Here is a 23301-nt window from a genome sequence, read left to right as displayed (position 1 = left end):
ATATAAATAAAGTGTGTTTTGCTTCAAATCTAGTAGTTTGACCAATCAAATTGCATCTGGAATGTGTAACATCTTACACTTACCTTTTAAAATAAGAAAAAGTTAAGGTCTAGGCTGTCTTAATATATTTTGAGGGAGTCTGGTCCGTAATAACATCATATTTTACCATTCTTGTGTGACAGGCAGGACCAAATCACATCAAATTCTAGTAAAAAGGATAATTAACTGACAGGGCTATTAAATGAAGTGGCTGTTGCAGGAAGTGGCAGCAAATCACCCCATTGTGGGAGGGAAAGTTTGACAGTAATGACTGGAGATTGTAGTGAGCACTAGCTATGACCATGATTAGCAGCTGCACTGAGCCAAAGGAAATGTTAAGCTACCTTACAGGAGAGGGCAAATCCCAAACTTTGTAAAATTATTTACCTCTAACTACACTACTGTACATATAAATAAAACATTCAGCTCTGAGGCTAGATTTTAATTTAGGTTTATGCAAGTTTCCTTTGATTTTTGATACAACATGTTTTTTTCTTTAAAAAGGCATTATCACTAGTAAATATTAATTCAGTGAAGTAATCTGTATTATTCCTGAGAGTTTAAAATAGTACAAATAACACCTTACCAGAAAGGTCTTGAAACTCTAGCTTTTGGCTGAAGATGAGGTAGTTGCTGGCAATGAAATGCAGTAACCAAGTAGACAATCTTGTCGCATTGTGGAACTGAAAATAAAGTATTCCAGATTAAAATGTACACGACATCAACAGTCTTGAGTTGTCAACAGGGACAGAGTCAGTGTGAAATTTTGACAGATCAGTCTGGAATGATTTTTAGTGGTTCTGTGCCTTGTGGATACATCCTTAGGCAGACCATCAGAGTCAGAGAGGCTGGGGACATAAAAAAAGGATTACAAGTAGAACTCCGAATACTAGTTTGAAGAATGGAAGGATTCTGGTGACAGCAGTCCAATCCAATTGGACTGTAGGATATAATTTGCAAATTTGATAAGAGCTGTAATAGTGCAGAGCGGCGGAATATTGATTGGAGACATTCAAATATAGAATCCTGAGAAAGATGCATTTGGCAGATGGTAACATGGTCAAGGATCTTGAAGATAGTAGGACATAAAAGTGATTCACCAAAAACAATGGGGTCAAGCTCAGATTTCTGAGCAGAAGGGTGATGTCAGCAGATTGAATTGAGAATGTGAACTGTTAATAAAATCAGCAAACCCTGATGACCAGGAGGGGATGTGGGGTGGTCAATTGTTTAGTGGAAATAGGGTTAAAGGAGTACAAAATTAACCTCCTACAGAAGATAAACTCAGCTGGCATGAGGAGCAGAATTAGAGAAAGATGAGTTCACGGCTTGCAAGAGGGACGTTTAAAGGGAATTCGATCCCATGGGCTAATGAAAGAGGATACAACAGAGGCAGTTGATCAGATTCCTCTCAGACACACCAATCGATAAACTCCTTGTGATTCTCGAGGGAGGGTGGAGGGGGTAGGAGTTCATGAAGACTGGCTGCAGTACAGAAAAAACCCAAGGGATTATCTTTGCGTTCTAGGATGACCCTGGAATCATGTGCAGTTTTAGATGATGGAAGCAAGACATGAACGTTTGTGATCCAGTCAAATCTGCTGGTGAAGGCTAAACTAATTGTCTACAATATTCACTCATGTTCATGGTCTCTGCCCTTATTGCTGTTCCCTTTAGTCCATAGGGAAATTAATGAATTAAAATTAGTGCGTTTTTCTGGGGACTGCAGCATTAAAGCTGGAGCCAAGAGTGTTACTTGCTAAATCAGTAGTTGCAGAAATGTTCATAGAATCGTAGAATTGTTACATCACTGAATGAGGCTATTCAGCCCATCATGGTTATATCGGGAATGTTTGGTGAGCAGAGGGCCAAAGGCCCAATAGTTGAGACGTTGAAAATGTGATTATAAATAAATTGGGGATAGTTTGTTTTCGATGAGATCTTGAAATTAGACAACATTTACCTAGAAATGCTGAGTTTGTGAAGAATTCCACTGATTTCTTTTTTAATAATTGTCAGTCAGACTCAGTGTAACACACTTGTGCATACTGAAAGCTACACATATGAATACAGTGGGCCCAGTTTGTTGCAGACTGAAAGAACACAAGTATGCATTGCTCTGGTTCAATACAGCAAAACAGCCATTTGCTACATTTCTTTCTCAGGGCAGTGCTCTGACCAGAGTTGCTTTCTGTTTTAATATTTTTACAGATAACTGTCAAAATCATTAGTGTACTGCCATTGAAATGCCTCTCAGACCACTTGCCAATCAATTAGTATTGTTTTTTCAGTCAATTAAAATTCTTGCAAATAGTCCTGATGAGTACACATCAAAAAGCTGCAACAAAATTTGTATTTTTCAGCAATGCAACAATAATTTTATCAATAAAAATAAGTTTCTTTAATAAAGTATAATTTGGCCAGATCAGCAACTGAGTAAAGCACTTAAGTAAACATATTTTGACCAATAGAGTGGTGAGACTAGGGGTTGACAGTGCACTTTCCAAACTGCATCTGAACAACTGGTTGCTATTATAACTAGCACAAAGAAAGATAGCTATGACTGTTGGAGCTCAATCAGCTCAGTCCCTGAACATTGCTGCAAGAAACCCTTAGAATAGTATTTGAGTTCCAACAATACTCGAAGTTCAACACCACCCAGGACAAAGCAGTTATTTGACTGGAACTTCAACACCTTCAAAATTCAATCCCTCCACCACCAATGCATTTCTTCTTCCATTTGCAAGAGGCATTGCTGCAACTCTGCAAGTCTACTCTGCATCCATTTTGTAAATTTACATGCTTTCCTGCTAAGAAGGACAAGTACAGAAAATGTACGAGAACGACAAGACCTTCAAGTTTCTCTTCAAGCCACATGCTGCCCTAACCTGGAAGTATACCACTGTTCCTGGGTCATTGGGTCAAAAGATGGAGATCCCTTCTTGACAACATCCACATTCCCCGCCACCCCCCCACCTACACTTCCACCCACCCCACCTCCACAACCATAGTGAGGCTCACCATCACCACCACTTTCCACAGAGTAACTAGGAATGGTTAATAAGTGCTGGAGTAGCCATTGATGTCCGAATCCCATGAACAGATTTAACTAGTGGAAGGCTAATTTAAAGGATCCTAATTGGGTAAATCTAAGCCAAAACCAGTGAAGCAATATAAGGAACTTTGAGTTACGTTTGCAATATTGTCTGTTTGTATCCCTTTATTCTAAATTGCCTGGTAAATTCTGTCATCACCAAATTTCCAATTTATGTTGTTTAAAGTAAATTAATGGACACTTAAGGTCATCAGCATAAAATTACTTTTGAATCAAAAATACACCATATTATAATTTGATACCATGATACTATCTTATATGTCATCACCAGCCTCATTATAAATACTTGGCTTATTTTGAAACATAGTTTGAACACAGTTCAGAACACATTTTCTAACTATTTTGCCTATTGTCTAACTGAAGCAGCAAAGCAGAAAGCAACATGCTATGGATGCTGGAAATCTGAAACAAGAACAGAAAGAGCTGGAGAAACTCAGCAGGTTTGGCAGCATCTGCGAAGAAAGAAACAGAGTTAACATTTCAAGTCCAATATGACTTTCTTTGGAACCAATGGATGTACTGCTTTAATCAAGCTGGCAAAATTCATACATTGTTAGGTTTCTGTGAGATCAAATCATATATTTGAAGAATGACTTCAACATTTAATTTTTAAATGGTCTATAATGCGCTATAAATGGTGGAGAAGTATTTCAATTTTATGAGTATTGGCTTACCTTGGCTTTGTTATATAAGTTTACAATGTTGAGGTTGGTCGATACAAGTTGTCTACTGGGCATGCTCTGTAACTGTGTGACAATGTATGATTCGCATATCTGCTGCAGTCTGTGTATTTGATACATTTCAGCACATATTAACAGAGCCATGGCTTGGAGAATGCTGGCTAGAAAACAGAAGTTTAGACAAATTAACATTTTGTTCCAAATAATCACAGTATTAAAATGATATCGTCCAAGATATTCTTCATTCTCTTGGTAATTTATCAAGCATAGTTCTTTGACAATGTTAATTAAGGGTCAGTAATTAAGCCACAGAAATAAATGCAAAACTGGTTTTGCAGTTTGACTCTCTTAATATCTAAGTTTAGAAATCATTAAAAGTTCCAAAAATAGAGTGAGAATTCCTTTGTGTATTAATTGATTTCATGACATTTTTCTCACAAACTAGTTCTGTGCCCTTTGTCAAAAATAAAAGTCACCGAAGAAAGAGTGTTGATTTGAAACAAATTAGTGCCACTTTGCTCACCTTCAATAATATTTTTGATATAAAAGTCTCTTTTTAACATTGAAAGTGCACAAATCTGCAATTCTAATAATTATATTCAGACCATATATTCTGCAAGTTGCTAATAATTGTCCTTGGGAGGCTTTTTGAGACAGAGTAAAAGTGGCAGGCTATCCACACCTTAATAAGTCCATGCAAGTGCTTGCCTTCACTAGAGAGCACACAGTGATGCCAGTTCGAGGTTGCCAGCACAGACCCCAAGTTAGGCCCACACGAGGTCTTCTTGAGGTCTTATGGCCAGGAGCTTAGCCCCATTTGCTATATGGGGTCTTTCCTGAAATTTCCAATGTAAGGTCATCTGGAATATTTGAAGAAGGAAGCAAAGCCAAGGTTCTGGATGTCAAGATAGAAGCAGAATATTTTGGAAGCCAAAGAAGAGAGTGTATGACTCACGTCAGCTGATTTTTTTTTCAAGCAAGAACCAGGCTAAGTACCACACAATAGGTTGAGAGGGGAAGTAAAGAAAAATTTACAAAAGGCAAAACAAGTATATTAGAATCGCATAGTAGTTAAATGAGAAACCCAAACCAACTCATACCAGTATGTAATAATAAGCAGGTAGTAAGAGTTGAAATGGGTCCTGTTAGGGATGAATAGGATAATACATGTTTAGAGCTGAAGGTTAAGACTATATCGTTTGATTAGTGCTTTGTCTCAGTGAGATTACCATGAAGAATTCTCCTTCTCAACCTCTCCCCTTCTCTGAGATGTGGTGATCCTTAAATTAAGCCATTCTCTTACTTAAAATCTCTGTTTGATGACAGAACAGTCCTGTTGTGTGATATGGCTATGGCAACTTTACCTGTATCAATGAGAATGCTTGCACGTATAAGGCTTGTTAATAAAACTGGTTACCATGGAATAGGAGAGTCAGTGTCAATTTGCATAACAAGTTGGCTCGCAGACTGAAAGGAATGAGCCATGCTGGTCGTTCTTCAACCAGCTAATAGACAGGGAGTTTCCCAAAGATCAGAGCTGAGACCATTGCTTTATTTTGACAAATACAAATGACTTGAATATTAGAATTCAGAGTAACATTTTGAAATCTGCCATTATACCAAAAATGGATGTGTGGGAGGCAGTGAGGATGTTATCAATCAAATGAAGCAGGACATAGATAGGCCAGCAGAATGGATAAGCAAGTGGTGGATGAAATTTACTACAGATAACATATTCTACTGATATTCTTCAGCCAAGATATATGCAATTTCACTGGCACAATTCTAAAAAAAATTTGCAGGAGTAGAAGAATAGAGGAATTTACATGTTTAGATCTTTGGAAGTGAGAGGGCAGAGAAATACATAGGCAAAACATATGGAATTGGGGTCTATGACTGGAGGGGGTATTGAGTGAAAAATATTGGAAGTTATGCTTATCCTTTATAATTTCTAGTTAGGCTGAGTCCAATAATATAAGTGAAGGTCCATGAGACAATGCTGGAGAGATTTAACTAAAGGGTTTCCAGAGATGAGGGACTTCAGCTACAAACTTAATTGAAATGAATTAGGTTTGTCACATGTACTCACATGAGTGCAGTGTAAAGTTTATAAGTCGCCACTTATGGCACCATCTTAAGTTCAAAAGTTGCTTGGTACAAAGTAGTGAAACAAAGAAAACAAAAAGTTAAAAAAAATTAAACATTACAGTCCTTGCTACAAAAAAATCGAAAAACAAAGAAACAGTTAACAGTTCAACACCACAATCCATAAGCACCTGGCCATGCCAGGCTCACACTCCTCACAAGGGCCCAACCTCACCTCAGCCACTGCTCTGGGCTGCCTGCTCTTGCTGCCTCATAGCCATTCCTGATGAAGGGCCTTTGCCCGATACGTGATCTTCCTGCTCCTCAGATGCTGCCTGACCTGCTGTGCTTTTCCAGCCCACTCTGAGCTAAGCTCTGGTTTCCAGCATCTGCAGTCTTCACTTTTGCCTCGCTGCTTGGTAGACTGTTCCTGCTCCCATCACCATGAAGCTGGTGTTGCTCTCTTTGGAGCAAAAGATATTTGAATCGAAATTGGATTGTTATATACAGGATTATGACAGGCTTAGGTAGAATAGGCAAAGAAAACAACTGTCCCCTGTTGATGTAAGGACTCAGGGACATAGATCCGGGTACACGGTCTTGAACAAGTGATGGGGGGAGCATGTAGAAGTATAAACGTTTTTACATATGAGAATTTGACATGCATGAGGATAGTGGAAAGGGGTGCGATGAATGTTTTCAAAAGGAAAGTGAGAGTGGCCCTTAAGGAAGTAAGCTTCCAGGGCTGTAGTGATAAGAGTCAGCAAATGGGACTCGCTAAATGGGACTGATTGATTGGGACTCATTCAGCCAGCATGGTATGACTGGCCAAATGGCTGCCTTCTGTGCTGAAGTCTCTATGGTCTGGATTTTCATAACTGAAGCAGAAATTGGGAGATAGAGCTATTTCCAATGTTGTAATCTGGCATCTGTCACAAAGCTGCTAGAAAGTGAGGTTTTCTGGATGAAAAGCCCACTTTGTGCTGATGGTGAATTTGCTAAAGGACCTGACTTAAGTGCCACATCTCTGATGAGTTGTGATGATCACTTGTGAGTTCCAACAAACAGGCATAAGCCTCAGTTCTCAGCATATAAACTTCCTAGGCCCTTAAGGTACATCCCATCAAAGTTGACGCCTGTTCAAATTTCTGTGTGTGTGATGTAAGCTGTGTGATTTACTTATTTTTATAAATATACATATATAAATAGATATATATATTTAAAATTAAAGTTTGAGTTTGGAATTTGAATTAGCAGTTTGAGTGATTTAGTCTGTGTGTAAGTATGAAGGGGTGTCATGATTAACTTTCTAATTATCTTTGCATCAGTGGTTATTCTTTTAAAATATTGCATGAGTAAGGTCTTCCTGGAGAGTAATGGGATATTGTTTTCATTGAGAGAGTTTTTACAAACAGCCAAACTAAACAAACAGTCTTCAGTCAGAAGGTTCCAGAATGGATTTTTTTGTCTAAAGCGATATACCCACAGCTTGAAGAAAGCTGTTTTTGGGTTGATCAGGTTTACGGGAGCCTTGGTTGCAGCTGCACTGTGTGACAATTGCGTCCAAAGAAGGAGATAGTTTAGACTTGTTAAGAAACAGTTACGAACCAGTTAAAAAACTCCCAAATATAAAGAGTTTGTTTGAAAATTCTAGCCCAGAAATGGTTGGCTAAAACTTGAAGGGCTTACTTGAAGCTGAGAAATTTCAGACTCAGTTTTATGAAGACTCAAGGAAGAGACTATCAGATTGTCAGGACCAGAAATTAAAAATCTGTTAAGTTAAACCCTAAAGATGTGATAGAGAAGGGAATTCCCTCCTTTTGTGAATACTGGAAAGGAGTGTTGTCAGAATAAATGAGATTGTATTTAATCCTGCGATTTGACATTTTTAACCTTGTGCTTTATATAAAAAAATTGGTTTATTCTATTTTATTCTTCATTTGTTTTGAGTGATAAACCCTTGTTTTATTGTTAAAACTGAATCTGCATAATTGCATGTTTGTGTTTCAGAGAAAGATCACCTCATTAAACCCAAACATAAAACAAAATACAATCTATCAAGTCAGGTTTCAATCTGACACTTGGCTTGTCAAGTAATAACATTATCTGGGACTGCAGCCTATGGAGCTGACCCACTGCCACTTTGCCTTCTTGTCCAAACCTGTCTCCATGTTCACCTGCCTCCTTGCTACCTTTACGCCCCTAAAGATGGTCAAACCTGTCTTTCAAAAGGTTCCTGAGCTTCTGTTCCGTCTCCTGCATCTTCGCATTTGGCTGGATTATGGAAGTGAAAATTCTGAAAGGTCTCACTTTAGACTGTTGCATAGAGATGGATGGGATTTCTGCCTCATATCCTTTCCAGCCTCAGGCCAATTCTTTCACCTTGCAACATGAATACAGCCAGGAGTACTGTCAATGCTGCTTGTGCCTACTTTGTTTGATCCTTTCTGCATTGACAGAGGCATGGAAATAGAGGCCCTTGCCTCTATGCATTGATTTTGACGCCTCCAACTATATCCGAGCAGATGCACTTTAAAATAATGGATGGGATTTGATTCTAAGATTTCTGTTCTGTGTCTCCATTTTTGCTAGTGCAGGAGAAGGATGTGGGTAGCAAGACTATACTGTGGTTTGTGCTCTTAGTGATGCCCTTGGTTGTTGGTGACATGGGTTGGTTTGGTGGTGGTATGAGTTGGTATGGAGGTGATATGGGAATTGAGTATGTAAATGTATATGAAGGTGAGCCTAGAGGCCCTAATATATAAGCAAACAGCTGCAGCAATGTCTTGAAGAACTGAAATGTGCCTTTAACTAGCCTGTTTCTGCACACAGTGTCACCATCCCCCATTACTGATCTCCTTCTGGAGATCCCATTCTCACTAGCCCATAGTGAAAACTGGCTCTGATGGTGCATTTTCTATTGAAGTGGGTGTCAGAAAATTTCTGGACTCAAACAATCCAAAGTTGAAGATGTGAGATTGTGAACTTGTGACTCTTAAATAATCCCTGGTCTCCAAGCAGTCCTGTGGAAATGTTGGTCTCACTACATAAAGCCACAACCACTTGATGAAGGAGCAGCACTCCGAAAGCTAGTGCTTCCAAATAAACCTGTTGGACTATAACCTGGTGTTGTGTGATTTTTAACTTTGTCCACCCCAGTTCAACACCGGCATTTCCAAATCATAAAGTATCATTGATTACCAGAAAAGAAATAAGTTATGAAATTTTCCTAGGTAACACTGACTTGCTGTTAGGACAATTGAGATCACTGACAAACTTTTTACAGAATTAAAATTCTTGTTGTTGTTGTTGTTGTAACTGAGAAGTAGGGTGGTTTGAACCTGGAAGGCTCTTAGCCTTTCTTTAGTGTCTTTGTACTGCTCAAAGTTGATCGAGTTTACATTACATTAGTAACATGCAGGAACTCAGTCTATCACATTATTAGACAGCTATCTGCAAGATCTTTATTAAAATTTCTTTTTATATAAATACATTTTCCCCATCTCTGCAGAATTGATTCCTTACCTGTGCAGCAGGCATCAGTGTACAGATACTCCAAGAAAGAGAGAAAGGTTTCTTTGGAAACACCTTGAATAGGAATCTGACATGCTGTTGTTTCAGCATAGTATCCACTAAACATTGCTGCCATTACCTCACAGCGAGCTACCAATACTGCTCTATGAGCATAGATGGATGCACCTTAAGAGAGAGATAGAGACGGAAAAGAATGTGAACTCATTCAGAACTAATGGTTCAGATGAAACAAATGATTCTTTTGTATCTTGAATAAAGATAAAGAAACCGTAGCATCATCAGAACTGCAAATTAACCCAAGAAACAATTTTTAAAATAATTTCCTCTGAGCAAGATTAGCTTGAACAAATTGCATTTGCAAGAAATACCTTCTAGCATACTTCATACTCTACGCTGCTTTTATAAAAATAAAGGCACAACCTCAGAGTGGTATTCTTTTTCTGAATTTAATCACTTTAGGTAGGTGATGTTCTTGGCTACAAATGTATTTCAGTTAGAAATGTGAGATAAAGTACTTTATAGTGAGGTTAAACTCAATTGTATGTAGCATGTGCAATGGAGAGTACTCCTATATCTGGGCCAGAATCCCAGGCATAAGTTCCTCTCCAGGACCTGATGGCTAAGGAAGGTTTGCTCATTATCTACCTAAATCCTTACAAATATGCCAGTGGCAGGTAGCAAACGCAGGAGAGCTTCCTGATAATCCAAGTGATAGAAAGAAACTTGAAAGGTCTACCATTATTATCCATTGCTCTAAATTGCGAGATGCTTACTGCAAGAGCAACTTGGGAAGCAGGGAGATGGGGGCAGTGCAGTGTAGTGTGGTTCAGATCAGTGGTTCCATCTGGAAGTTGATTCCTTTTTCCAGCTGGAGTAGAGCTGGTACCTACCTCCTTGTCCTACCCAAGTTGGAGTGGACCTGCCTTTAGGCAGAGAACTGAAAAAGATATGGATGCATATTTTCAAAACAAAAAAGGAAGTGCCAGAAAAGAAAAGGTGTCAGTGAATGCTCTGAATTGATATGAGGTAGCTCTCAAAGAGGATTATAAACAGAATCTCAGCAGCCCAATGAGACTGGTGTTAACCAAGACCGAGAATAAACCAACTGCTCATTCATCAACAGCCGTCTATTCGAATTCCAAGTGGGGAATAAACAATATAGACTTAAATGAAATGCCATTAACCCTTGGCATTTGAAAACTGATTTCTATTTTTGGAGTCTTATTAAGAATTGTAATGATGTATGTTGCTGAAGAAGTGTCATTTACAAATTAGATTAGATTAGTTTACTTACAGTGTGGAAACAGGCCCTTTGGCCCAACAAGTCCACATCGACCCGCCACCCACCCAGACCCATTCCCCCACATCCACCCCTTTGCCTAACGATACGGGCAATTTAGCATGGCCAATTCACCTGGCCTGCACATTTTTGGACTGTGGGAGGAAACCGGAGCACCCGGAGGAAACCACGCAGACACGGGGAGAGTGTGCAAACTCCACACAGTCAGTCGCCTGAGGCAGGAATTGAACCTGGGTCTCTGGCGCTGTGAGGCAGCAGTGCTTGCCACCGTGCCGCCCACAAAAATGTTGAAAGGTGTAAAGTTACAGGTGTGTGGATTTGTGGACTGATGCAACCAAACCACAGAATGCAGCTACAAACGGCTCTAGCTTCCACCATCATAAAATAATGAAGGACCACAATTACACTGGACTCCCACCAACACCTACCATCAACACACAAACCCATGTCTAACTCATCACTAATGTCTCCAAGATAAATGAGAAATAACTCCAATAAAGAATAACTCGGTGCAAGGAATTAAATGTTTTTGTCCTTTCAATCAGCCACTATAATCCATATAATTTACAAATATTAATGAGAGCAAGGCGTAAATTTATTCTTCATGAGTGGTGATAAATGAGGTTGGTTTTTCCCGACAGGCATTGTGACCACAATGTCAGGCCCATAGGCATGTCTGAAGTCTGTGCATGTTGGCGATATCCCTGCCAACATAGCACTCTGGGAAGTGACCTCCTAAATTGACATATCATTAAGAAAGCTGTAGGTTCAATCCAGCAATGTCAGACTGGCAGCCATGAGGAAAGGTGGACACAGTTGATGCAGACTAGGGTGCCTCTACATGAAAGTTCCATCAATCGTCAGTATAAACTTGTTGAAATAAAGAGATTTGAGAGATTGGACTGAAAAGGAAATCCCTGTAGAGGAACAGTGAGAGAATAGTCACAGCCTTTCCCCTTCACAGTGTCATCACTGGTGCACGGAGTCTCTAGTTCTAATGGCCCTCTCAGTCCTGTCAGCTGAATTAGTTGTTAGCCATTGCAAATGGCAGGGGGAAGGCGTGCAGTTCTAGTAATGGGAAATATCACCGCTGGTATTACCACAGAATGACCTATTGATTGGATCTTTATTAGACTATTCAAAAGCCTGTCCCAGTGGAATGGGCAGCCAAACCTGTTATGTCTTACCCCAGGAAGAGGGACATTTACTAATGTGGTTCCCCTCTTTTTCCCTGACAGGACACTTCCAAGCCTATCTTCATGCATCTTTAGAAACTCTCCCATTGTTTTATAATTCCTTTTCACAAAAACAAAGACACTCACTTTCCTCAATGAAATAAAACAATTCTTATTTTCTCCTCACAGAGATACTGGCCGCAATTACATAACTGGAATTTGCAATTGCTTCACTGTATTTCTAACTTGTTACTGCCAAACTGGTGACCTAAGGTGCTTCAAGAAACTTAGTTGAATTACTTGGAGTTTCATTGAATGTAAACACTGATTTGGAGAATTTCTCTCTTATTGTGAACTGATGTTGACAGTATTAATGAGACATGAATAATAACTTTGAAAGAGGCTGAACAGTTAACAATGAACTCCATACCTTGTACTTTAAAGGTCACATCAGCCAAGTCAGGATTTTGAAAGAAAAGACTTAAAGAACAGCAACAACTTTGAGACTGCCCTTTGCTTTTTGTTGTTTGATTGCTGACATCGCTGGAACAAAATGTCTAATAAGGCATAAAAAGAAGCATTGGGATATTTAGACTTAGCCACTTACACTTTCTTATACAGTTCCTAATTTAGTCATTTCTGTTTCTTTTAGGGACTTTCCTTCGAGTAATTTCAGCAATATATGATAGTTGTAGGATTTGGAATTATAAACATGTTCCATCAATGGGAAACTAAGACTGCTGCTTGGTACTATATTCCATTGACTAGTTTGGCTGGGATTGCAGTCTTTGATTGTCACATTCTACTGTGCTAAAGATACATTCAAATGCTTTTACAATAAATACTTTTCCTTAGTTGAGGTCATTTTTGTAACTTTTCATCGTTTTCACCAATGAACTAATAATTAAAAATGTTTCTGAGATGAGCTTCTGACTGCATGTCTATGCCATTCCTACGACTACCTACTTTCACTTCCATAACATTGTCTGACTCCAGTCTGCTTCAGGTCATCTGCTACTGAAGTCTTCATCTCCTATAACTTTGTTATCTTTAGATTTGAACATTCCAATGCATTCTTGAACAGCTTCCCATTTTCTCACCTTTCATAAACTTGTGCACATTCAAACATTGTTGCCTGTGTCTGAATTCACAACGTTTCATTTACCCAATACCCTTATAGTCACTGGCCTATATGATTCTGCATTAAGAAATGCATGAATATTAAAAATTCTCAACTTCCTCCAGCCCTTCAATCCTGTAATAAGTGTGCTCCTCCAATTCTGCATCTATGATTTTAATAGTTGTACCACTGATGGCTGTGCCTTCAGCTTCCTAGGCACTAAGCTCTCAAATTCCTCCCCTAAACCACTGTTCCTTTCTTTCCTGTTTTAACACTCTTAAACCCTTTCTATTTGACCAAATGTTTGATAATCTATCTCCTATGTGATTCAGTGGCAAATTATATTTTAACTCCTTACTTTTACTCTGTTACAGATGTTATGAAAAGCAAGTTGTTGTTATATTTGTTGCTCTCCCACCATTCTTGACAATCCTGAATCCACAAGAACAAACACAGAGGAAAATGTCAAGGGCAATACTTCAAAGGGCAGATTATTTAAATCTTTTGTTACACCATGTTGAAGATACTTTTGAATGGCTACATTAAATACATTATTAAAATGGTCTATACAATCTGAGAAGTAATTTGGAATTGCTATGTTGTAGAAATACAGTGCTGCCTAACTTGTGTGAGTTTATTGAAATGAAATGAAAATGATTCCTAGTACACTGTGGTGAACTTGCAGACTTCAGGGATCAATCTTCATGATGAAAAGTGTTCAGCAGGTACTGATAATGGCGTAATATGATTCTGAAACCTTGAGGGAAACAATTGTCCCCTGTTCAGGACTGATCTTGGAAGCTGGATGAAGAGAGGGGCTGTTTATTTGTGTGTGCAGGCATGAGATGGAGAGCTATTTGCCTTCCTGACTCTCTCAATTTTGCACAGGGTGAGTGTTGAAGCCAGCTCTATAAGCCAACTGAAGCTCAGGAATATCTCCTCCACACTGCTTCACTTCCCTTCTGTCAGGACACATCTTTTTGACCAATGTCCCTTTGGGACATCTGATTTAACACCTCCTTATATGATTCAATACTATACTTTGTTTCACAATAGCATCTTGGAATGTTTCATTACGCTAAATTCCCTACATAAAAGTAATTGTTTTTGCTTTTGCTGTCATGCAAAATGTGTAGGTGCAAACTCTAGCAAATCTTTTCTCTAAGCCAAGGTTGACTTAAACTGAAGACTTACCATAGTTGCAAATTGAAATGATTCACATTGAATTTGTAAGAAAGCAATCACATTTGTTGCAATTTATGAGAAAAAGAAGCCCAGTTTCTTTTCATTTAACTTATGAAATTGATTAATTGGATAACCTCAGATTTAGGCTGTGATTATAATCCACTAGTCTAACAGTAGTTGAGAGAAGGTCATGAAGGAATCAAAGATTGCTACCATTTTTACATTGGCTAATAGCAGGACATCTGAGTATCTTACTGTAATTAGTATCTTGGCCCTGTCCAATGCCTGCCTCTCTCCCCCTTGAGCACAGTGTTTCTCTTTCCCCTCCTGCACTTGTTCACTGATCCAGCACTATCAACTGCCTGCTCCTAATGCTTGTTGTAGTTCATCCCCAAGGCTCTCTGGCTGTGACCTCTTGCTGCAGGCTTGGCCTTACCACAAATGACAGAAATGGCTGATTGGCAGGTGGGAATCAAGTCCAAAAAATTATAATAAGGTCCAATTTTTAAGATCTGCAGGAACTCCTCCTCTTCTCCAACCCATTTGGCTCTGTGGCCAATTCCAACTCCAATTCCACCATACCAGCACAGCATCATTTTCCCCAGGGAAATTAGGGTGAATAATAAATGCTGACTTAGCCAGCAGCATCCATGTTTCATGAATAAATAAATATCAGAGCATACATGACAAGAGTTGCCTATTTATCCACTGATTAATCCTATTTCTTTATCAAACACCTTTCTCCCACTCACCACTTTTCTGTACGAAAGAATTTAGGAGCTCAGCTTCTGACAAATGTTAAACATGAACATATTTGGGAGATTAGATGAGATTTCCTACAGTTTGGAAACAGACCCTTCGGCCCAACAAGTCCACACCAACCCTCCAAAGAGTAACCTACCCAGACCCATTTCCCTCTGACTAATGCACCTAACAGTATGGGCAATTTAGCATGGCCAATTCACTGGCTTGCACATCTTTGGGCATATATTGAAACATTCCATGTTACTCTGTAACATTATATCACTAGCATCTTTATATCTTTAACAACTAACTAACTGCCTTAATATGATTTTTAAAAAGTGTTCCTTATTCCTGCCTGTGAATTTGACACTACATTATTTGACTACCTACCTTAGTGTTGCATTTGAACAGCAGTTTGACTGTTTCCATCACATGTTTCACCTGTTCGAGATTTTTAAGCTTCTTCCAGAGAACTGATTTTAGTTCCTCCCAGCAGTTAGTGCCTATAGTAGCAGATAAAATGATGTTTGTAACAAGGTGGTTACCAAGCATGATTTACAAAACTGTAAACTTTAAATATTGAACGTGGCTGAAAAGAGAACTACAACATCACAAGAGCTAGGAGCAGGAGTAGATTAGTTGGCCACTCAAGCCTCGTCTGCCATAAGATCATGGTGGACAAAATTGTACTTTGATTCCCCTTTCCTGAACGCTTTCCATAACCTTGACTCTCTTGTTGAATGAAAATAAAATCTAACCCAGCCATGAATATACTTGATATTGACATGTTGCTGAAGCTTTTCATCATGTATTCATCAGGACAAATGCAAGAATGCAAAATTTCAAATGATCACAACAATTTCTACCACAAGAGAGCAGGGTTCTGCACGGTTGATAAGTCAACTCTGATTGACATTGAAGAAAGCATGAGCTAACGCCTCCCCAAGCTTTAGCAAAATTCAAAAATGGTATGCATTTTATTTGTAGAGAATAGGTCCCTTCCTACAAATATAATCACTTTATCTCAATATTTTGGATCAAATTCCACAGCACTTATAAGAAGTAGAAAAAAAGAGTATATTTTACTCCAATAGACATTATTATTAATGAAAACATTGGCTTGAGTATAAATATTCTTCTATGATTTCCCCTTTTTTTGTGTTTTGTTAAGAGAAAATGTATTCTAAGAATCTTGACAACCAAGTGCCACTTAAACCATAATTTTCTACCGTTGGAATCAAGAAAAGTTTGTATCTTGAATTTTACTGCTACAACAGCAACATTTAAAACTTGAATATTAAGGTAGAAATCATTACAATTCCCTGTGCTCCCAGTGGGAGATAATAAAACTAAATTAATAAATTAAAATTATAAAAGAAACTAAAGAAAACTAAATTACTATTCTGAAACATCACAATATAGTCATCTTGACGAATGCTGACAAATTACCCAGTAACTTGCCATTGCAAGAAGAAACAGTCTAGAATTGAAAGCAGGTACTAATTTTACATTAGCTACATTTGAAGGAGTGCTTCCCCAAGCAGGGAGTTCCATCATTCCCAGCCAATCATGCATTGGATTGATAGCGGATGACTGGTACACCAAGTGGGACAAAGCATACTGGACACTCAACTGACTCAATTGAGTGAGTCATCATTTCAGATTCACAGCTTGGATTTCCAAAGACAGGAATTTGTTTTTTTTTATTTTGCATCAGGAACACTGTTACCTGAATTACAGCCCAAGGAGATAGGGATGAAGGACAAAGCTCTGCAGCCTCAAACACTTCCACAAAAATGTTATGAACATATGAATGGAAGCCAAAACATTTAGCTCCTTGACTCTGCACCACCATTCAATGATTAAGTGGATGATCTGTTGGTGTTACAAATTCTACATTCCCATCACCTTGAGAACCCTTGAATCCCCTGCCTGACAAAAACCTATCTGTCTCTGTCCTGAAAATATTCAACAATCGCACTGTAATGCCTTCTGAAGAAGAGAGTTCCAAAGTCACACAATTCACTGAAAGAAAAAACGTTCTCCTCATCTCCTCATTTTTAGTTTTGTATGGAAAGGTCCACATTGTGCCACTGGTAACACAGGAACCCCTCAAAGGTATTTGATCAGTGAGATGCCTGTCAATTCAATAATCTATGAAAATTGTAAAAATGTGTGAGGTTAAGTTTTGCAATATGATATGAATTTTCTCTGTTTGTTATTTTAAAATATTGCTAGTATCGTTATGAGAATAACCAGTTCTATGATTTAAGTCCATGCTGCAACATTTAGGCTTTCCAAACTGATATTAGCTGGTATCAGAGCTGAAAATATGTTGCTGGAAAAGCGCAGCAGGTCAGGCAGCATCCAAGAAACAGGAGAATCAATGTTTCAGGCTTGAGCCTTCCTGAAGAAGGGCTCATGCCCAAAACATTGATTCTCCTGCTCCTTGGATGCTGCCTGACCTGCTGCGCTTTTCCAGCAACACATCTTCAGCTCTGATCTCCAACATCTGCAGTCCTCACTTTCTCCAATTAGTTGGTATCACCACATTTATCAGACAACACCTGAACCTTACATAATGTCTCTCAAGAAGTGAAAATAATCAGTTCGAAAAAGTAAAGTTACAAGTTATTAAAACTTGAAATCATGTCATTTGATCCTTTCAGTTACTGAGAATTGAAATATCTTTTTTTAAAAATATTGGTCTTGACAGAGATTGGAACAAGCAATAATCATGGAAGTAGTGGCAAGAAGTAAAGCTAGCTGTCATCAGCATAGAGTTTAGTTTGTTGCGTGCCAATTAATTTGGATATAATTGAATCGCAAAAAGAGAAATTAATATTTTACCTATTGCTATTTTCTGATTCATATATTATCACAATTTAGTAATGTTACCAGAATACAATTTTAGGGACTATAGATAAACTGAACAGCAATTTCAGAAAATAATTTATACAAGAAAATTAATATAAATATAACTTTCAGGATGGTAGAACTGCATCATAAGTCCTCCGCGGTACAGGCTGTATACCTGTGTAAATGAACTTCAACACCTCTGAGTAGCAGGCACAGAGCAGTGAGTCTAAAATGATGACCCTTACTGGCTGGCTGTTATAAAGTGAAGCTTGGCTGGAGTTCAATGTAGTGTCCCCTTGGTCTATTGCAAACAAATTATGAGCAACCTTCCCAGGTAATTCACCAGGGTGACTGGCAATCTCCAAGCCAAACAGTAACATGAAGACATGGCTCGCATTGCACAGCACAACCCTGTGAGCTCTTGCCATCTCTTGTCCATCCTTGGAAAAGAACACCACATCTGTGCATAAAGAGCTGTAGTATAGGTTCAACAAGTCGCGATGGTACCGGGATTCCTCAATCTTTAAACAAGGTAGCTTGACTAGAAGGAAAAATAACAGAGAAGTAATAACCATCTTGGGTACAAAATCAGAAAGCTGAAATCTAGTAAGACATGCTGTTCATTGTTTCAATATGAAGTAAACTATTTAATAAGTATATGACTTGAAATTTCAATCTATTTACCTGTAATATAAAGAGGCAAGTTAAAAATCACACAACACCAGGTTATAACTTAGGTTTAATTGGAAGCATTAGGTTTTGAAGCGCTGTTCCTTCATCAGGTAGCTGTGGAGCAGGGTCATAAGACACAAAATTTCTTTTGCTATCAATTCTCTCCTTCTCTTTATCCACTCTAACCTGTCTCTCTGTGAACTAACTGCATCTCTTATGTCTATCCCTCACATAGTCTCCCACCTCATAGTCTCACTTCCCCATATAGAAGTCATGTTCAACTCAAAACATTTAACTGTATTACTCTCACAGATGCTGCCAGATCTGTTGAATATTTCCAGTGCTTCCTATTTTATTTCAGGAACCAACTATCCCATGCAAAAGGATGCCTGGTAATGGATCAAGCCAGGAATTTGAACCCTTATATAGGCAAATATGCTTAAGCCACAGCTTGAAACTATTTTTGAAAATTTGATTTTCCAAAATTAAGGAAAGACTAAGCTTGCTCCACTTCACAAATTTCAGTAGCTGCCGTGGTCTATGCTCTTCTTACTCCCCTTTAATGTGTATCCATTTCCTCAACTAATAAGACCATAAGACCATAAGACATAGGAGTGGAAGTAAGGCCATTCAGCCCATCGAGTCCACTCCGCCATTCAATCATGGCTGATGGGCATTTCAACTCCACTTACCAGCATTCTCCCCATAGCCCTTAATTCCTCTAGACAACAAGAACCTATCAATCTCGGCCTTGAAGACATTTAGCGTCCCGGCTTCCACTGCACTCCGTGGCAATGAATTCCACAGGCCCACCACTCTCTGGCTGAAGAAATGTCTCCGCATTTCTGTTCTGAAATGACCCCCTCTAATTCTAAGGCTGTGTCCACGGGTCCTAGTCTCCTCGCCTAACAGAAACAATTTCCTAGCATCCACCTTTTCAAAGCCATGTACTATTTTGTACGTCTCTATTAAGTCTCCCCTTAATCTTCTAAACTCCAACGAATACAATCCCAGTATCCTCAGCCGTTCCTCATATGCTAGACCTGTCATTCCAGGGATCATCCGTGTGAATCTCCGCTGGACACGTTCCAGTGCCAGTATGTCCTTCCTGAGGTGTGGGGACCAAAACTGGACACAGTACTCCAAATGGACCAAAACTGGACACAGTACTCCAAATAATTTGGTCAATCAGGTTGACACGAGGGTAAAATAGGTTTACTTATTCTGTACTCAAACTTTAACTGCTTCTTAAAATCATTGACTGAAGAAACTTTACCCAACCTCTAAAAAGCAGTTCCTGTTCATCAACTAGCTATCCTCTTAGATATTTGAGCAAAACTGCATAAAAGAACAGATTGTTAACTGTATAAAATGCATGGCTTAGAAAGGGTGGATGCTGGGAATTTGTTTCCGTAAGGCGGGGAGACTAGGAACTGTCGGCACAGCCTTAGAATGACAGACGATCAATTTAGAATGGAAATGAGGAGACACTTCTTCAGCCAGAAAGTGGTGGGCCTGTGGAATTCATCGCCATGGAGCGCAGTGGAGGCCGGAATGTTAAATGTCTTCAAGGAAGAGCTTGATAAATTCTTGATCTCGCAAGAAATTAAGGGCTACGGGGAGAGTGCGGGTAAGTGGAGTTGAAATGCCCATCAGCCATGATTAAATGGCACAGTGGACTTGATGGGCCGAATAACCTTATTTCCACTCCTATGTCTTATGGCCTTATTAGGCAAAAAATATTCGCTAGTGTATTAATAAAATTCAGTTCTTTATCCACAATTGCCAAATAATAGATAGCTTTCTCTTGGAAACAATGCTGATAAGAGCTAGTTTGAAATTGGATTTGATTAACCAAATGGCCTCCTCCTGCGTCAAATCTATTCAATGACATATTTGACTAGTGCTCTTACAGCCAATTGTAAATGAGAGTTTCATTCTATCAGTACGAGTTGGATTCATAACCAATTTCCAAAACCAGATATGGTCTGACTCCCTGTGGTTGAACTTATTCTATCTAAGGTGATCATTCAACTTATTGATGAAATACGCTCAGCTACAAAATCTTAGATATTCATAACTCAAGCCTTGCTGCAGTATATGACAGTCAAACGACTGATTGCCCTTTTCCAGATTCCTTTCACTAATCTAAGCTGAAAAGACTCTCATTCCCTTGTCAATTCTTACCTGGTTCTCCCAGTCTAGGCGGTGGTATCATGTGGGGTCTGCTCCTCCTTTTCTTTTTCTTTTGAGAAGACTTCTGCTTTAAACACTGTATGATAAAGTATTCCAACTGCAAAATTGCATACAGAAAGAATGCAGAAATCAAAACTACAAAAGTCTGGATAACTGTAAAATTCGAATATAAGAACAGTACAGCCCAGGAACAGAACCTTTGGCCTATCATACCTATGCCTATCACGATGTCATTCTAAACTACACCCCTCTTCCTGCGCATGGCCTCTATCCTTCTATTTCCTGCCTGTTCATATATCTGTCTAAATCCCTCTTCAGCATTTCTATCATATCTACTTCTACCACCTCCTCTGACAGTGCGTTCCAGGCCCCTCCCACCCGCTATGTAAAAAAACTTGCCTCACACATCTCCTTTAAATTTTCTCCCTCTTACATTAAACTTATGCCCCCAAGTATTTGACATTGCACCCTGGGAAATGACTCTGGTTTTCGCCCTATCCATACCTTTCATAATTCCATATATTTCAGATCAGGTCCTCCCTCAGCTTCCGACACTCTAATGAAAATGATCCCAAGTTTATCCAAACTCTCCTTAGAGCTAATATACGCCAATCCAGGAAATATCCTGGTAAACCTCTTTTACACCCCCCTCCTAAGCCTCCGCATCCTTCCTATACTGTGAAAACTAGAACTGCACACAATACTCCAAATGTAGCTTGACTTAAAGTTTTATACAAGTGCAACATGACTTCTCAACTTTAAACTCATTGCCTGAACTGATGACTGAAAGCATGCCGTTTGCCTTTTTTTTAAAAAAACACCTTATCCATTTATGTTGCCACTTCCAGGGAGCTTTGGACTTGCACATAAAGATCCCTTTATACTTTCCTTTTGCATTTGACCTCGCCTCACACTTATTGAGATTAAACTCCACCTGCCATTTCTCCACCCAGGTTTTCCAGATGATCTATATATGCTGCTATATCTTTTCGCGCTATCCACAATTCCATCAATTTTCATGTCATCTAAAAACTTACTAATCAGATCACCTACATTTTCATCCAAATCATTTATACATATGACAAACAACAGAGGTCCCTAAACTGATCCTTGCAGAACACCACTGGTCACAAACCTCCAGTAAGAAAAACACCCCTCCACAACCAATCTATGACCAAGCTAATTTTGTATCCAACAAGGTTTAATTATAAGTGGAAAATACCTTTTAGATGATATATTTATTTTTCTTGGACAGAGTAAAAGTTACATGTTTCATAATTGTTGAACAAATGTAGATGTTACCTAGCACCAAAAGTGCTTTGCTTTACTCTTCATATGTGGGGATTTTGGACAGGATTCAGAATTTAAAATGATACTGTCTTCTCATGCAAAGTCACTCCAAAAATTCTTCTCATGCCAAACTCTGATTTAAAACTATACATTCGAGTTTCCTCAGAATCTTTGGCCAGACATTTTCACTGGATGATTCATCTTGGTTTCCTCCACAGGTCCCAGCATCACGACACCAGTATTTGAGTGATTTAATTCACTTCATGTTATATTGAGAAATCTGTGAATGATATAGCAAAGGCTATAAACCCAAACAATACCCCATTAGGAATGCTGAAAATCTGAGCTCCAGGTTTGTCATACTGCCAGCCAGACGATGACAATAGTACAACTACAACAGAAACAATGTGGGAAATTACAATTCACAAATTAATCTTGCCTTGATTACCAGCAAAAAGATAGACAAATCATTGACTGTACTATCAAATAACATTTATTCAGTGACAACCTCTCACTGATGCTTAGTTTGGGTTCCATCAGGGCCATGTGATTCTGATCTCATTACAGCCTTGGTCCAAACATGGATAGAAGAACTAAATTGCATAGTTCAAGTGAATGATTGCCCTTAACATCAAGGCAGCATTCAGGCAAGTGTTTAGGTTAGATTAGATTCCATACAGTGTGGAAACAGGCCCGTCAGCCCAATAGGTCCACATCCATTTCCCTCTGAATGATGCACCTAACACTATGGGCAATTTAGCATGGCCAATCCACCTAACCTGCACATCTTTGGACTGTGGGAGGAAACCGGAGCACCCGAAGGAAATCCATGCAGACAGTGGGAGAATGTGCAAACTCCACACATGCGTTGCCCAAGGCTGAAATCGAACCTGGCTCCCTGGGGCTGTGAGGCTGCAGTGCCAACCACTGAGCCACCGAGCCACCCCAAATTGAAGTCAGATTCCACCATCGGCCCTGCCAGGATTTGAACCTGGTCTCTGCATCTCTGGATTAACAGCCCAGTGATACTGCCACACGGCCACTTCAAGAAGCATTCCAAAACTGAAGTCAGTAGGAATCAGAAGGAAAATTCTCTTGCAGTTGCTGGAGGCTGATCATCTCAGCCTCAGGACACTGCAGCAGCAATACAGTGTCCCAGGGACAACCACTTTCAACTGCTCCATTGATAATCTTCTCACCATCACAAGATCAGAACTTAGGCTGTTTGCTGATGGTTGACAGGGTTCAACCATTTAGATACTGAAACAGTCTATGTCCATATGTAGAAAGGCCTGGACACCATTAAT

General features: G+C 39.1%; 1 protein-coding gene across 2 annotated transcripts in view; it reads right to left on the bottom strand.

The window, feature by feature from the left end:
- The window catches only part of rhobtb3 (Rho related BTB domain containing 3), a 159502-nt gene that overhangs the window by 2328 nt on the left and 133873 nt on the right, over window positions 1-23301 (bottom strand). For both annotated transcript variants that reach the window (XM_072583212.1, XM_072583204.1), the window contains exons 5-11: window positions 20696-20801; window positions 18012-18377; window positions 15368-15480; window positions 12359-12485; window positions 9445-9618; window positions 3829-3995; window positions 626-722 (exon numbers count right to left, since the gene is read on the bottom strand). In XM_072583212.1, the coding sequence (XP_072439313.1) occupies window positions 626-722; window positions 3829-3995; window positions 9445-9618; window positions 12359-12485; window positions 15368-15480; window positions 18012-18377; window positions 20696-20801 (1150 nt within the window). The remainder of the gene's footprint in view (window positions 1-625; window positions 723-3828; window positions 3996-9444; window positions 9619-12358; window positions 12486-15367; window positions 15481-18011; window positions 18378-20695; window positions 20802-23301) is intronic.

The sequence above is a fragment of the Chiloscyllium punctatum genome, chromosome 2, assembly GCF_047496795.1.
Source record: "Chiloscyllium punctatum isolate Juve2018m chromosome 2, sChiPun1.3, whole genome shotgun sequence".
Classification (NCBI taxonomy): Eukaryota; Metazoa; Chordata; class Chondrichthyes; order Orectolobiformes; family Hemiscylliidae; genus Chiloscyllium; species Chiloscyllium punctatum.
The sequence above is the reverse complement of the archived record's forward strand: the minus strand, read 5'-3'. Positions and strand labels throughout refer to the sequence as shown.